Below are 15876 nucleotides of genomic sequence, written 5' to 3' on the forward strand. Positions count from 1 at the left end.
AGGCATCCCTAAAACGATATACCGTAAACATGGCCTACTTTGCCCAGTGGGTTCAACTTTGCCCACTGTAAGGGTTATAATATTTGTAAAAAAAAATACTTGGCAACATAACAAAGTACCACAGACGTTTACGCGCGCACTAAGAAACATGCATAAATCAAGACAGTGTAATATAACCTGTGTGAGTGAAGTGTAATGCTTGTAGTAAGGTAAGAAATTTGAACACGTGTTTGTAGTTTTTTTAGGGTAAAAGCTAAGCACTGCTGGGTATACACCAGTAGGAATATTAACTAAATATTTGTTTATACGTCTTATTTAGTATTGTTTTAACTGAATTTGAGATGAAACGTTTATCAGGGATTACATGTTTCTTCTTTATAAAATAAAATCCAAGTGGGCAATGTTGTCCTGTCATTTGTCTTTAATTTTTTATTTTTTATTTTTTTATATAAAATGTTTTAGAGGCATTTAAAAGGAAACAGCATGTCAGTATTTACCTAATTGTTTTTTTTTTCGTTCAAGGACCAATCAAAATGCCAAGAAAAAACAGAAAAAAAATTGGGAGCAAGGCAGTATGTAAACTACTCTGAAACCATCCTTGAACGAGCTGTAAGCAGTGAGAGGAGGTTTAAGTTCCCGTCAGGCAGAAGAACGTTTTAAGGTGCCACGCCGAACTATTCTAAATAAAATTAAACGAACGCATGTTTCCTCCATTGGCCATCCCCTTACACTCACTAAAATAGAAGAACGTCGTTTAGTGGATGTTGCAAGTGCAGAATATGGTGCTCCTTGATGCATCAACTTTCCAAGATTGGTTTTTAAAGTTGTTTTACCTTGGTCAAAACGGGATAACAGCACAAAGGTTTTGATTGGGGACAACTTGTCCTCACATTTGAATATTGAGATAATAAGGGCTTGTCAAAGGGCAAATATAAGGTTTGTATTTTTGCCACCTAATTCTACAGGGCTTATACAACCACTTGATGTTGGATTTTTCCGGCTCTTTAAAAAGAGCCTGGAAAAAGATCCTTACTGATTTAAAAACTAGTCAACATAACTTAAATTCAGTTGAAAAAACCATCTTTCCTCAATTGCTAACAAAACTAATAGACGTGATTGAACCAAATTTTCAAAAAAATCTTCAAAGTTGATTTCGTGCAACTAGAATTTGTCCTTTTGGCCCACATGAAGTGCTAAAAAAGATGCCAAATGAGAGATTTGCCAACAGAGCAAGCTCTGAAATTGATAATGCATTATTAAATTTTTTTACAACAAAATAAGAAAGGGAATACCATTAAAAAACAAAAATAAAAGTTGCTTAATACTGAACCCGGTCAATCATTTCAATTTGAAGAAATTGGTCAGAATCAGGAGGGAAGTGGGAACGAGGATTTAGAAGAAGAAATAGAGATGGAGACGAGTGACAACGAAAATTTAGCAGAAGAAATGGAGATGACTAACAGTGACGATATTGGTGGGGAGGCAGATGAATTACATCAAGAAGAGCAGGATGAACTGGTTGAAAATATCGAGTCTGATGAAAATATCGAAGTAGATGGAAATAATCTAAAAATTGGTACTTTTGTGGTGGTCCAATTTCTTACAAAAAAAAACGTTAAACATTTCATCGGAATTATAGTAGTAATAAACGACGACAATACATACTGCACCGTAAAATTTTTAAGAAAAAATATAAATGGTTTTTTTTATCCAAACATATTAGACATATCGGACGTCAATTTTGAAGACATTATAAAAATATTAAAGGAACCTTCCAAAAGTAGAAGAGGATATTTTTCTTTTAAAGAAAATTTAAGTTTTTTCAGTTATAGTTTGTCGTGTTTTTTTTTAATAAAAGTGTAATATTTTTTCTATTTTTATAATAAAAGTGTAATAATTTTTTTTCTAATTTTTTAATAAAAGTTTCTCCGAAATTAAAGAAAACTCTGAAAAATAGAGCTTTTTGTTCTAGTTTTTATTAAAAAATAAAATTAAAAACGTATATCGTGGGAATAGTAGACAAATTAAAGCGTATGCCATGGGCAAAGTAGTCCTATTACGTTTTAATTTTGCCCTACAGTGAATTTAAAATATGTGGGCAATGTTGAACTTTTCCGGGGCAACTTTGCCCACCTTGTATTTATTTTTTTTTTCTCGGCTGTGTTACAGATTTTTATAAAAAATGATAAGAACATTCTCGGTTAATATTTCGAGAGTTCTTAAAATAATTTTTGTATTTATTTATATGTGCTAAGAAAAGAAATATTTAAATAAAACTGAAATTTGCTGGGCAAAGTAGGCCATGTGTACGGTATTCGGACAATGCGTATAATTTTCTTGGAGCTCGTAATCAGTTAAAGGAACTTTACGACTTCTTTATGGGAGCGGGTGTCCTACCTGCCATAAAGGCATTCGCAGCCTCAACATCAATTGAGTGGAAGTTCATTGCACCTCGATCTCCACATCAGGGGGGAATTTGGGAAGCAGCAATAAAAAGCTGTAAGTATCACTTGGTAAGGATGATAGGCAATAATATTTTTACATTCGAGGAATTAACCACTATTTTAGCTCAAATAGAAGCAGTTTTAAATTCACGACCACTTTGTCCATTGTCAGACAGCCCAAATGACTTCTCATTTCTAACCCCCGGTCACTTTCTGATCGGCAGCAGCATGACTTCCTATCCAGAGAAAGACATCTCGTCAAGATCCGAAAATAGTTTGTCACTGTGGCAGAAATGCAGCAAAATTCAACAGCATTCCTGGAAGTGCTAGTCCAGGGATTATTTAAATCGTCTCCAAAACAAGCCCAAATGGTTTACGCCCCAAGAAAACATTAAAGTTTACGATCTTGTACTCCTAATCGATGACAACGCTCCCCCTCTAAAGTGGCCATTGGCAAGAGTAATTGAAATATTACCAGGTAAAGACGGCAAGGTTCGAACCATAAAAGTAAGAACTAAAGACGGAACATTCATAAGATCGATTGTTAAAGTGTGTCCTCTACCTCATACTCATTTAGATGTAGGCCACATCAACGGGGGGACTATGTTGCTAAACAACACTGTTTAAATTTAGTTTAATTTCGCTCACGCTGTATATTAGTTTTAAGATATAGACTTTCCTAATTTTCCTAAAATTTAATTATCTTTACGGATGCCGGTACTTGCTTGGAAACTAACTTTCTAAATATAATCCTAATGCGTTCTTAAGAATTATAACAATCACAGTACACAGTTAGAAATTTTTATCTTTCAGTCTTTGGTATCCAAAATTTCCAACCAGGCCATTTCATGAGAAAGACGGCTGACGTAAACTTTAACCAAAAGAGGAAATTTTGAAGGTAAAAAACGGTTGCGATGAATAGGGGTTGAGGGGTGTTCTCGTGTTCGAGAGAGAGTACAGTTGCAAGTGCCAGAGGGACCGGTCGAAAGGTTGGAGCTCAACGCTCTCAGTTTTTGCGCAAGCCGCACTCTTTAATACGTGTTTGGTAACTAGTGCCAATTCTTTTTACGTTTTCGTGCTCATAGTGCGTTTATTGAGCTATCGCAAGCAAGCTATCGGCGTCCAAAATTTAGTCATTGTAATTGTTTTTAGTAAATAGACTTAGTTGAAACGTTTTTCTCGCATATTTCATTTGTCCCAAAGCTTTGGGTGGTCCTTCGTATAAGTATAGAAAAAGTAAAACCATTTCCCTAAGGAAAGAAAATTCAGTTTCCCAAGGGGAAAAACCAGCGATCTATAACTGGTGCGCGAAACAAAGGCACCAGGACGAACTGTAAGGCCAACAACACCTACATCTTCGCACACATATTTTGATAGCTTACAAAATTTTGATAAAGCGATACAGTACCTTCTCCAAACTGTAAGAGATAAACTCCAGACAATAGATCCAGTATCAAGAAACAGAAGAGGACTTTAAAATGGATTAGGAAGCATAACAAAATTTATCTCTGGCAATGGCGGATCCAGCAACCTTGCAAGGAGGGGGCAGTGAAATAAAAATTTTCTCGTCACTACGCAGGATTCTTTTTCGGGATAGACTGTTATTCGGGAGGTTTTATTAAAAGATCAAATAGATTTAAATAACTGCTTTGTTAAATATATTTAATTAAAATAGTAAATAAACTTATAGTTTGGTAGAGGTAGAGGTAAACTTATGGTTATTTAAGGCTATGGGTACATAATTCGCAAATATTTTACGGTTATCCCTACTTTTTCTGTCTTTACACGGCAAATTACGTGTAGTAAAATTCTCACTGGTATGGAAACTGCAGATGTAAACATTAGGTTGACAGTGACATTGTCATTAGAAAGGTAGAGATGGCTATTTCGGTTTCGTTCAGTTTTTGAATGTACTTGGATAACCTTTACTTGTATAAATGATAGGATTATTTTTTCACTAATTATGTATTCAGTGGTTACCATTATTTATATACTATACAAATAGTCGAAAAAGAAAAAAAGTTGTAAAGTTATTTTAATAATGTCCTGTTACCATGGAAATCTAGGTAAGGTTTGAACATGTGAAGAACTGCGTTGTATAAATGTAGTATTACTCAATTAATTTATAAAGACTTTATTTATTTCTTTATTTGCGCAAATTAAAATATGGGACGTTGTTATAAGAAACGTGTTACTGAAAAGCGAAGAAATAGACGGTTAGCTCAAAATTGAAGTAAATACTTTTTTACATAATAGTCCTGTCGCCAGGGGGGGTACAACGGCCTTCTTAATTCAGATGGACTTACCCAAGTTTTTTTTATGTATTTTGGCCCGTAGAACACGAATTTTTTGGGTAACAGTTGATCCGGATGTCGATAAGATTGTTATAAACAAAGAAGTTGAGGAATTACATAACAGCGATTTCTCGCAAAATAAAACAATTTTTTGTATTTTTTGAGCCATTCTAACCAAAAAATGTTCCTACAAGTTTTTTCATAGGATACATAGTTTTCGAGATAAACGCGGTTGAACTTTCAAAAAATCGAAAAATTGCAATTTTTGAACCCGAATAACTTTTGAATAAAAAATAAAATAGCAATTCTGCTTACCGCCTTTAAAAGTTTAAGTCAAATTTTATCTGTTTTGAATATTTGCATTGCTAAAAATTTATTCTTCGATTGTTAAAAAAAGCTATAAACACATAGTGTTTCCCGTGCCTAATACATGCGTTTTAATGCATGCTATAGTCGGATTTCAATAGGATTGTCAGGGTATCGCTTAGAAATGATAGACCCTCGAGGGGTCTGAGATGAGAGACGCGTGTAGTTCAATGGTGGCGTGTATATTTTTAAAATAAGGGAAATAATAGGGAACTTGCACATAAAATATTTTTGCGTAAAATTGTTAATTTATGTTAAATATATTTTGTTAAAATGTTATGTAAAAATATTATATTCAAAATATTAAGTCTTAACAATTAATTGTGTAAGCCAGATGTACATATAATATTTTCATTCATTTATATTATTTTTTTTGAGTTTAAGAAATATGTACATTTTTATTTTACAACATCTCAAATGCTAAATTATATTATATTTTAAATCCAAAACTTTCTTCCCCTATAATAATGAAATGTTACAAATATACTTCTGGTTCGTAATAATTTGTAATAAACAAAACCTATCATTTATAAATATCTTAAATTCATAACAAACAAGAAAAAAAATAACTTAAAAATATAAACGAAACTTTTAGTAATAAAAGTAAGAATATCTAATAACTATTGTATCGCCTCGCATTTCCCCAATAGAATATCTTCCACTGCTTTTTTAAAATTTTCCACAATTAAGACATCAAACTGTAGATGAATGACCAGATTAATCTTTTGAAAAACCCTCGTTAGTCATAATATGCGTTTTAAACTAAACACGACATAGCATTCAAATTGATCAATTTCCAAGGACACAAATATAATAGCTGGGAATTTCCAATTAAATACGATTAAAATGGAAATAATAGAATTCCCGAAACAACCTTGTTTTTCCCTTTTGAACTTTTTAAGTAAATTTAATAAGAGAGTTTTAAGTAAATGTGAATGAATTTGTAAATAGGTAACAGTTTCAAAATAACTTTAGTCACTTTGTTATCGACTTCTAGCAGGTAAAATGTACATTATTTATTTTTTTAAAATAAAATCCACATTCAAACATAAATATCAACTGCTTTACAGAACATAACAATAGCCATCAACCTAATGTAAACTGCAATTGTACGTAAAAAACAAACTTGCCATAATAATAATAATAAAGTTATTAGGTACATACCTACTTAGAAAATTATAACCAGGTAGGACGAAGGATCTCACAGGTAGTCTCTGAATGTAGCAACAAAAAATCACTAGAACTGTACCTATTAGTTATTATTTTAAATAAATATTTTTATTCTGAATCACTTCCTATTGTTAATTCACTATCACTACTGTCTTCTCCTGGAGTAATGATAATGGGCTCGATAAGAACATCAACACGCGTGTCTACGTCCCACATTTTATCTTCTTCTTTCTGTGTATGTGTAATGCATGACTGCCAGTTGGAAGCGGTTATATTTTGTATGGCTTGGTCTAATAATAATTTGACATCTTTTAATTTATAGGTTGTATTCTTTTGCGCTACCTCATTTTTTATTTTTGCCCATATCAGCTCGATGGGATTCAATTCACAATGATATGGTGGAGTTCTTAATACGGTGATGTCATGCTCACGTGCCATTTCGTCTACTGCAAATCTGATGTATGAACTCTTATGTTCCCGCACTATATCAAGTAATTGAACCTTTAACATGGATTCATCAAAATCTATATTTTTACTTCTTAGCCAATCTATTATATCTGCCTTTCGAGATGCAGAAGTCGGTATTTTTTCCACACGACGGCTGTGATAAGGTGCGTTGTCCATTACAATTACCGAACCAGGATCTACAAGAGTCAGTATAGACGAAAACCACTTTTCAAACACATCCGAATTCATATCCTCATGATAATCGCTCGTTTTGATTGAGGTAAACACATTTAAACCACCTTGTAAAAAACCTGAATCACTTCCAATGTGCGTTATAATGAGACGTCTTCCTTTGCCCGAAGGTGCTTTTAAGCCGGTTGAAAGTCCCTCAATGAAAGCCTGTCGCGCACTTTTAATATTCAAGTCTTGCCATACTTTCGATTTCGTATGACCCTCATTCAACCACGTTTCGTCCGTATAATAAATTTTTTTATTAAGTCGTCTAAAATCACGAATTTTTTGCAAATATTTTCTCCGCCATATCACTAATTCGTGTCTCTCGATCAACAAACTTTTCCGACTTCTCTTCACATACCGAAAGTCCATTTCATGTAATGTTCTTCGTAATACTCTCATGGATATTTTATTTAAAGTATCATCTGCGTCTGCATTAACTTCTCGTTGAATATCCTTTAAAGTGGGCAGTTCGTTCCTCAAATAAAATCCATGAACTTTTCTTCGGATTATACTTTTCGTACTATCGTCCAATACAATTTTTGCACGTCCTTTATGGATTGGTTTTTGGATAGGTTTGTTACCTTTAATTATTCGGAAAACCGTACGAGCCGATACTTTCGTTAAATCTCCACACAATGCCGCGACGTCCTCTTTAAGCATATCTTGATATCTTCTACGCAATCCCTCATAAACCGATTTTATCATTTGCTTTTCTCTCACAGATAACCACCTTTTTTTATTTTGTTTATTAACAGATGTACTGCACGTTGGTTTTGATGCCATGATGTTACCCGACGGTACGCTCATGAAATACTACCAGCCGAACCATCTACCTGATTTTAAGGGTTATTTGTGGGTGAGTTTTCACAATGTTGCCGTATTGCATTAGGAATATGTATTACTTTCGAAAAGAAATAACGGTGTCCGACTGTCTCTTTGTTGGCACTCAGGGTATACCTCAATGGCACGGATAAGTTGCAAGCGGTACTAAATAATACATTTCGCAACAAGGCGAGTCTACCTTCTCTAGTTCGGACTTCCAACAGATGTAACCGGCAAAAATGATAATTGAGAAGTGGATTTGTGTGCTAATAAAGAAATAAATATATAGCCGCTTACCACCGAGTATTAACGAACTACAAAATGGCTGTCCTGACAATCCTATTGAACTCAGGGTATACGTAGAAATAGCCCCGCTTGCACTTTTACCTCCTCTACCTACTCATTCGATTTTAAATGAGAAATCATTGAAAACATCACTCAAGCACTAGGTGTTTATAGCTTTGTTTTAACAATAAAATAATACATTTTTAGCAATACAAATAATTAAAATCCATATAATGTGACTTGAACTTTCAAATGCGGTAAGCAGAATTGCTATTTTATTTTTTAATCAAAAGTTATTCGGGTTCAAAAATTTCAATTTTTCGATTTTTTGAAAGTTCAACCGCGTTTATCTAGAAAACTATGCATCCTACGAAAAAATTTGTAGGAACATTTTTTGGTTAGAATGGCCCAAAAAATACAAAAAAATGTTTTCTTTTGCAAGAAATCGGTGTTATGTGATTCCTCAACTTCTTGGTTTATAACAATCTTATCGACATCCGGATCAACTGTTACCCAAAAAATTCGTGTTCTACAGGTATAAAAATACATAAAAAAAACTTGGGTAAGTCCATCTGAATACAGGAGGCCGTTGTACCCCCCCTGGCGACAGGACTATAAATCAAATTAATTACTTTTGTATTTTTCAAATTAATTTTAAATTTATAGTGGATTATCTATAAAATCTATCGGTAAACCAATAATTTTCGCATTAAATTTTATTCTCGTTTAAATGAGTAAACTATTTATTACTACACAACAAAAGTACCTACTACTGACCAGAAGTATCTACTACAAAGCGTTACGCCAGCCGTGTCTGCATTACACCAATCGTGATGGAATTAAGTCGACTTTACATTACATGATTTATCATGTGATTTGTCATATGATTTGGTCATGGAGTGAAATTTACATGTTTACACTGTGTGATTTGTCATATGATTTTGCATTGTTTATACGGCTCGTTTGTCATAAGCACTGTCATGCGGCTCGTCATGGGAAAAATCATATGACAAATCACATGATAAATCATGTAGTGTAAAGTCGACTTTAGTTTTCCATGTGCTTGTGATTTGTGAATTCACATTTTTACGTACCAAATTATTAGAATTGTACATGAGTAAAAATGAGTGACTCAGATCCGAAGCGACAAGAGTTACGCGAGGATAAAAATGAACAATTGTTATTTGCTAATCTTCTTCACAATTATTAAATTTTATTTGATAAAAGAATGACCCCAAAAATTAAGAATCTTCTTCTTAGTTTGTAAATTTTTCTGACTTACATTCATAAATGCTGCCATATTGTAACAAAAAAATACCTACGCCGAAGACGTCCACCCACCAACTTCACTTTAACTGAAGCAAAATACTACTAAACAAGCACATACTTCAAAAGCATAGTACATTCTTCTATCTAGGCTGGTAAATAGTAGCAAATACTACGGAGAAAAGCAAATGCTTTTTAAGTGTAGTGAAATCTTCAAAAATGTAGTACGTACTTGAAGCATTAGCATTTACTACATTTTATGCCACCATTGGCACTCTACTTTATAGCTAAACTCGTACCTATTTACAGTTATCGGAACAAACTCTTATAAAATAATACTTTTATTTGAATTTTAATGACTTGAACTTGAAATACTTGGATTTTCCATAAATAATATATAAACAATAAATAACTTTTATTAATTGTACGCCTTAAATCAATTAATATTTTCAAATACACTATCAATACTATTTAATAAACAACTATTTGATTGATTTTATTATCATCGTAAAAGCGTTAAAAAGCAGTAGCAGAATGAACTGCTATATCAAAATAGCGGGTCGGACACATCTCTATTGTCACTGTCTTGAGTTTTGTCATAACATTATATTCGAATGAGTGCGTTGTATGACAAAGATAGCGAATGTTCGATTTCGACGGACATGGTGTCTATTTTTTTTCGAATGCTGAAAAAACTACCTAATAAATATTTTAAAACAACTTAAACACAAAATGAAAGACTAAATTATTATCGAGGGCCGAAAGTCCCTTAGAATATATAAGAAGTTTCTTTCGAATGAGATATTTGAAACTAAAAATCACACTACATTTTCTCTTAGTTTTTCACCCCTGTAACTTATTAAAATAAACATTATAGAAGTTCTCAGGGACTTTCGGCCCTCGCTAATAACGTAGTCTTTCATTCTGCGTTTAAATTTTTTAAAAATACTTATTAGTTTTCTCAGGATTCGAAAAAAATGAATCCCCATTTGAATAGCATTGCAGCCGAAAATACGTATCGATCCTCTTAATGACTATATATTAGACAAACTGTCGCTAACAGCGACACAGAAATAAATTGTGGCAATATAAGTGATAAAGTCGATTCGCTAATCTGAGACACAACTGTCTAGTAGTGACGTTGGTATAGTCTGTTCGCTAAATTCAGACACAACTGGCTAGTGATTTTAGTTGGTAATTTTTTTGTTTTTGACCAATTTTGCCAAAATTGGCAAAATTATTAACTATTTAGTAATTTATTATTTTGCCAATTTTACCAAATTGGCAAAGTTACATACTAAAATCAGTAGCCAGTTGTGTCTGAGTTTAGCGAACCGACTATAATTTATTTTTTGGGAAGTTAGGTTGCTAGACGTGATTGGAAATTACTACACAACCAAACATACCTGTTCATAGCCAATATTATTAATAGTAAACAGACATAAATAATATAGGAAATAACATTTTAAGGAAATACCGAAGCAGGTCGATTTTTGTTCTAAGGGGGACACATTTTTACGATACATAGATCTGTCATTTGTCAAACCCCTCCCTTCCACGTCCCCAAGACCTTATTTTTAAAAAGGAAATAGGGGTCGTGTGGTAGCTCATTTGAAAGGGTATTCAAGTGGACTATTTTCTTTGGTCCACCCTGTAGATCATTTTATTTTAGGTGAATAACTTTTAAGGTATTCGCAAGAAACTATCCGAAAGCGTGCCATATTTCAATGAAACTGGCTAATTTTCAACCACGAATAACTCAAAAAGGATTGAGTTATCCAAAACAAAAAAAAAAACAATTGTTGCTTAGAAGTAGATTCTCTAGCTTCCACTTCCGTGGTTATTTTGACCAACAATTTTCCTCCCCCGAGTGGGGGAGGATAAATATAATATCCTATAAATAAATAAGCAAAATCATTGTATTTATAAATTATATATATATATATATATATATATATATATATATATATATATATATATATATATATATATACTGCTGAGTAAGCTGCAGGCTGAGTAGGTTGACACATCCGACTAATCGAAGGGAATCCCTTATACTGCTCAGAAACATATTGATTGAGAATTCCTACCCATCTTCCCTCATTAATAAATACCTTTATTCACAGAGTTATGGTTCTTCTTTAAATGACATACCCAATGGTGACCAACTCAGATCAATATCAAATAACACTGTCAATGACACTGTTCTGCCTACTACTGTACTTGGGACTCCAACTACCCATTACTCCTCTTTACCATATTTTCCTCATGTTACTGAAAAACTTGTTAAACTGTATAAACACAATAACATTCCTGTCAAAATTGCTGTTAAGAATGCCAAGACGGTCAAAAATTTGTTTTCTAAAACTAAAACACCCTTGTCCCTTCTGGAACAAGTTAACGTCATCTATCACATACCTTGTGCTGAGTGTGACTCTTGTTATATCGGTCAGACAGGGAGATCACTAAGGGAGCGTCTTACAACACACCGCAGTGATATTAACTTATCCAAGCATACGTGTGCTCTTTCTCAGCATGCTATTACCACAAAACACAAGGTAGACTTCAATGAAGTTAGGATTCTTGGCAACGAACGTAATCTCATGAAAAGGCAATTTTTGGAAATGTGTTCGATACTGAAGCACCCCAATGCTCTGAATAAAAGAATGGACATTAGTAACCTGAGCCAAATTTATCATGCATTAATATTGCAGAATTAGTCATTGTCAGTTTACTGTAATATTGTCTCCTATGGTGTGTTTCTGTATACATTTTCACTTAAATAAATTCAATTTAAAAAAAAATTTTTTACTTTAACCATAACTATTATTAACTAGATATTTTTTGCTGGAAATAAAATTTTTGATAAAATAGTTTAATGGAATTTTAAATTAATTGGATTCATTAATTCTCATTACTTGCTCAGTTCTATAATATTATGAACCTTGGACTGTGGAAGTTGAATTAAATTTATACTTGTTTTTGGCTGGCTACCCAGCTAAAACCAAGTCACTTGTATGGTGATATGGAAAGATCGTCCTCACTAGTTTGTTTTTTCCTCGAACCATTCCTTGAAAGTTAAATGGTGTTTACTAACCATTTGTTGCTTTCTATATAATGTTTCGTACAAACAACAAGTTTTTCTTACCATATTATATTACATCTTCAAATCTACCGCTCAAATGCATTAGCGGTTGGTATTTCGACTTGTTGTGTCAGTTTTGACTTCAAGGTCACTGTCTTTTACGGGATGGTTCGTTGTCTTTAGAAATGCCCATTTTGCCGAGTGGATTTGAATAGTGTAGAAGCTTTTGTGGTAACTTTTAATACCTTTTTTATAAATTTTGCTACTATTACCTTTTATAATCATTTTAATAATGTTACCTAAAGTCAAAATCAAACTAAATTAATATGCTTTTGTTGGAAGGTTGATCTTGTGATCTTACTTAGTTTCTCGGCGAATACAAGTTTTTTACATATTTTTTTTAATCACATGTATGATAACCACATGCTGCTTTTGCTGTTCAAAGTCTTTGTTAAACTGTAAACTGTACTTTTTATTGATTGTTTCTACAACCTAACGATTCAATGGTTCATTGTTTCAAGCTTTTTTTACAATTTTATACCTTTGACTGCTACATGTCTTTTTGAGGTAACACTGTTGTATTAACTTCTCTTTGAATGTTTGGTTTTTCATATTATTCTTTTTAGATGAACCGATGATGCTCTTTGATTAGAGAGCGAAACGTCTTCGAATAAATAGATGAAGTAGCCACCTTCTTTGTCTTATTTCTCCACCTATTGACCGAAAAACCCACCACTCTTCGAGTGATCCTTAATTTATATATATATATATATATATATATATATATATATATATATATACAACAAACAAGTGGTTTAGTCCAGTATTTCTTGTATATATATATATATATATATATATATATATATATATATATATAAATATGTTCGGAAAGATTTCCGCGGTCAGGTAAATGAAAATTACTAAGTTCTCGGGAAGAACCGCGTTGAGAATTTATAACTCGACGTTTCGGCACCCTTTTTGGAGCCATTATCAAGAGGGGTATGGTTCCGTTCGAGTTCGGGGTCTCAATCTGCCTACTCCCCTCACTCGTGACGTACCAGTAGTGTCTTGTTCTCTAGGAGAACGGTCAAGCGGCACTGAGGTCTCAATCTGCCTACTCCTCAGTGTCGAGTGACGACCTGTCTTCGCCTGTGTAGCTCCTTTTATACTCTCAGTGCGCGCGGGAACTGTATGCGCGGGAGAGGCCTGAGTGGGATCGACTGACGTGGGGATTCGCCGAAGCAGCGGTCGCCATGTTGCCGGCAGTCTTTTGGCGTCATAGCGTGTGTTTAGGCTGTGAGGGCGTTTTTCAATTTCGATGGCTTCACGGATGATTCTCGATTTTAAGGAGCGGACAGGGGCGATGGTTTTTGCTTTCTTGAAATCTATTTGGTGACCTGTCTGAATATGATGTTGGGCAAGGGCTGAAGTAGTGTCGGAATGTTTTACAGATATGGAATGTTCGTAGATACGGTTTTGGATTCGTCGGTTTGTCTGTCCTATGTATGTCCGTGGGCAACTGGAACAAGGTATCTCGTAGACACCATGGTCTTCATTGGGGATTTGGTCTTTTACGGATCTGACAAGATTGCACAACTTGGAGTGAGTATTAAAGACGGTTTTGATATTTAGAGGGGTAAGAATTCTACACTGACAAGATTAGTAGAATTGTTTTCAATTCTATTGAAAACAATTCTAAAATTGTTTTCAATTTTAATCATTATATGCAAGTCCGAAACATCTTAGATTAGATAAAACTGAACTTGCAAACAATTGTACAGATACTTGATGATCTACAAAGAGCAGTGACGTTCGCAAAGATCAAAACTTGACATAATGGTCTCATCAAACCAGAAGAAATATAATGAAGAGTACAGAAAATGCTTGAACACCATCTTGCATCACAGATTTCCTATATTCAAGAGGAAAACCTATCCAAATATTATTTATGGCTACTACATGAACCACACCCTCATTTTCATTTTACATTTTCCTATTCTCCATTCCAGTTCGTTAACCTATTTCCATTTGTACTCACTACCAACTACCAATCATACAATAATCATTCCTTCTGGTCCCTACCTAGCCTATAACTCAGACCTATAATATGGATCTACCATGTAAACGAAGCGAATCCAAAATATTCATCTGCCAAGAGAAATTCCCACAAGAAACAGACTGATGACTGTATCATCCAAATCCTTCAATTAGTCAATAATGCCGCACAATGTCAAAGTGTTCCCGTTACTGTGACCAGAACGGTCATACAGAAGATATCAGATGCACACTACGTCGCTGTTTTCCCAAAAGCTACCAAAGTATCCAACCATTGCAGCACAACAGAAATAGAAGTACTCGAAGGAACTTATCTGATAGAACAATCTCCAGGATGCGAAGTGGATTGGCGAATAGGCTAATGCTGGTTACGCCAACCAAATTTTGAGCGCTAGGGATATTATAACAAAAAATTCTTACCTTATGTAACTGGTAGGTCTCGATGTCTTCAGTTATTACTAAGGTGAGAAAAGGAGGGATAAAGGGGTAATTTATTTTATAGTTTAACTGAACCGGTGTTTTTTATGGCGACACTACTTGTTAATTGCCTACGACCGCCTTTCTTGGTACTATCTGAAACTACGACTTAACAATGAATATGTTCTTACTATGAATATGAGACTACAACTACTTACTACTAAAATCTAAAATAAAATATAAAGGTAATTAACGAAAAACCGAAAAATTTAGTACAGGATCTGGACAAATAAATAGACTATGTATTTCGAATAAAATAAATATTATGAGGCCAAAACATCCTGCCCCCCGAGTTTATTTTTAAAATAAACGAAAAATAACAAAAAATCAACGAAAACTAATTTAATTTTAATATGCTAAGTCGGCACATGAACCCATCACCCCAAACTAAAATTTTAACTATCAAATAAAAAAATCCTCTCCAGTTTATTGACTAGGTAGAGGACACAGTTTAACGACGGGGCGCATGTAACTACCGTGCTTGGTTCGCACTTTTACAATTCGAATAATCCCATCTTTTCCAGGATACAAAGTCTCTATGACTGCTAGAGGTCACTGTAAAGGTGGGATAATTTCATTTTTTATTATAACTACCATTCCCTCTTTGGGAGGATTCAAGTTAGTGTTCCATTTTAAACGAGACTGCATAGAAGACAAATATTCTGAATGCCATCTTTTCCAATAATGTTGAACAATGCAATCTAATAATTTATATCTTTTCAGAATACTCATATTTTTATCAAGATAAATATTTATCGAGGGTAATGACACTAAAGGTTCTGTACATAAAAAATGCGATGGAGTCAGCGCGACTGGATTTTTAGGATCGTTACTTTGAACACAAAGAGGACGCGAATTCAAAAAACACTCGATTTGTGTCAGAACAGTTAAAAATTCTTCGTAAGTAAGGATCTGATTCCTCACAACT

The 15876-nt window shown here is 33.8% G+C and overlaps 1 protein-coding gene across 1 annotated transcript; it reads right to left on the reverse strand.

Annotated features, from left to right (window-relative positions):
* Positions 1 to 6382: 6382 nt before the first annotated feature.
* On the reverse strand, positions 6383 to 7741 carry LOC126880805 (uncharacterized). Its single transcript, XM_050644867.1, has one exon. It carries the CDS (start codon positions 7739 to 7741, stop codon positions 6383 to 6385), a length of 1359 nt encoding a protein of 452 aa, XP_050500824.1.
* Between the last annotated feature and the right edge of the window lie 8135 nt (positions 7742 to 15876).

Source organism: Diabrotica virgifera, chromosome 2 (genome assembly GCF_917563875.1).
Source record: "Diabrotica virgifera virgifera chromosome 2, PGI_DIABVI_V3a".
In the NCBI taxonomy this organism is placed as follows: domain Eukaryota; kingdom Metazoa; phylum Arthropoda; class Insecta; order Coleoptera; family Chrysomelidae; genus Diabrotica; species Diabrotica virgifera.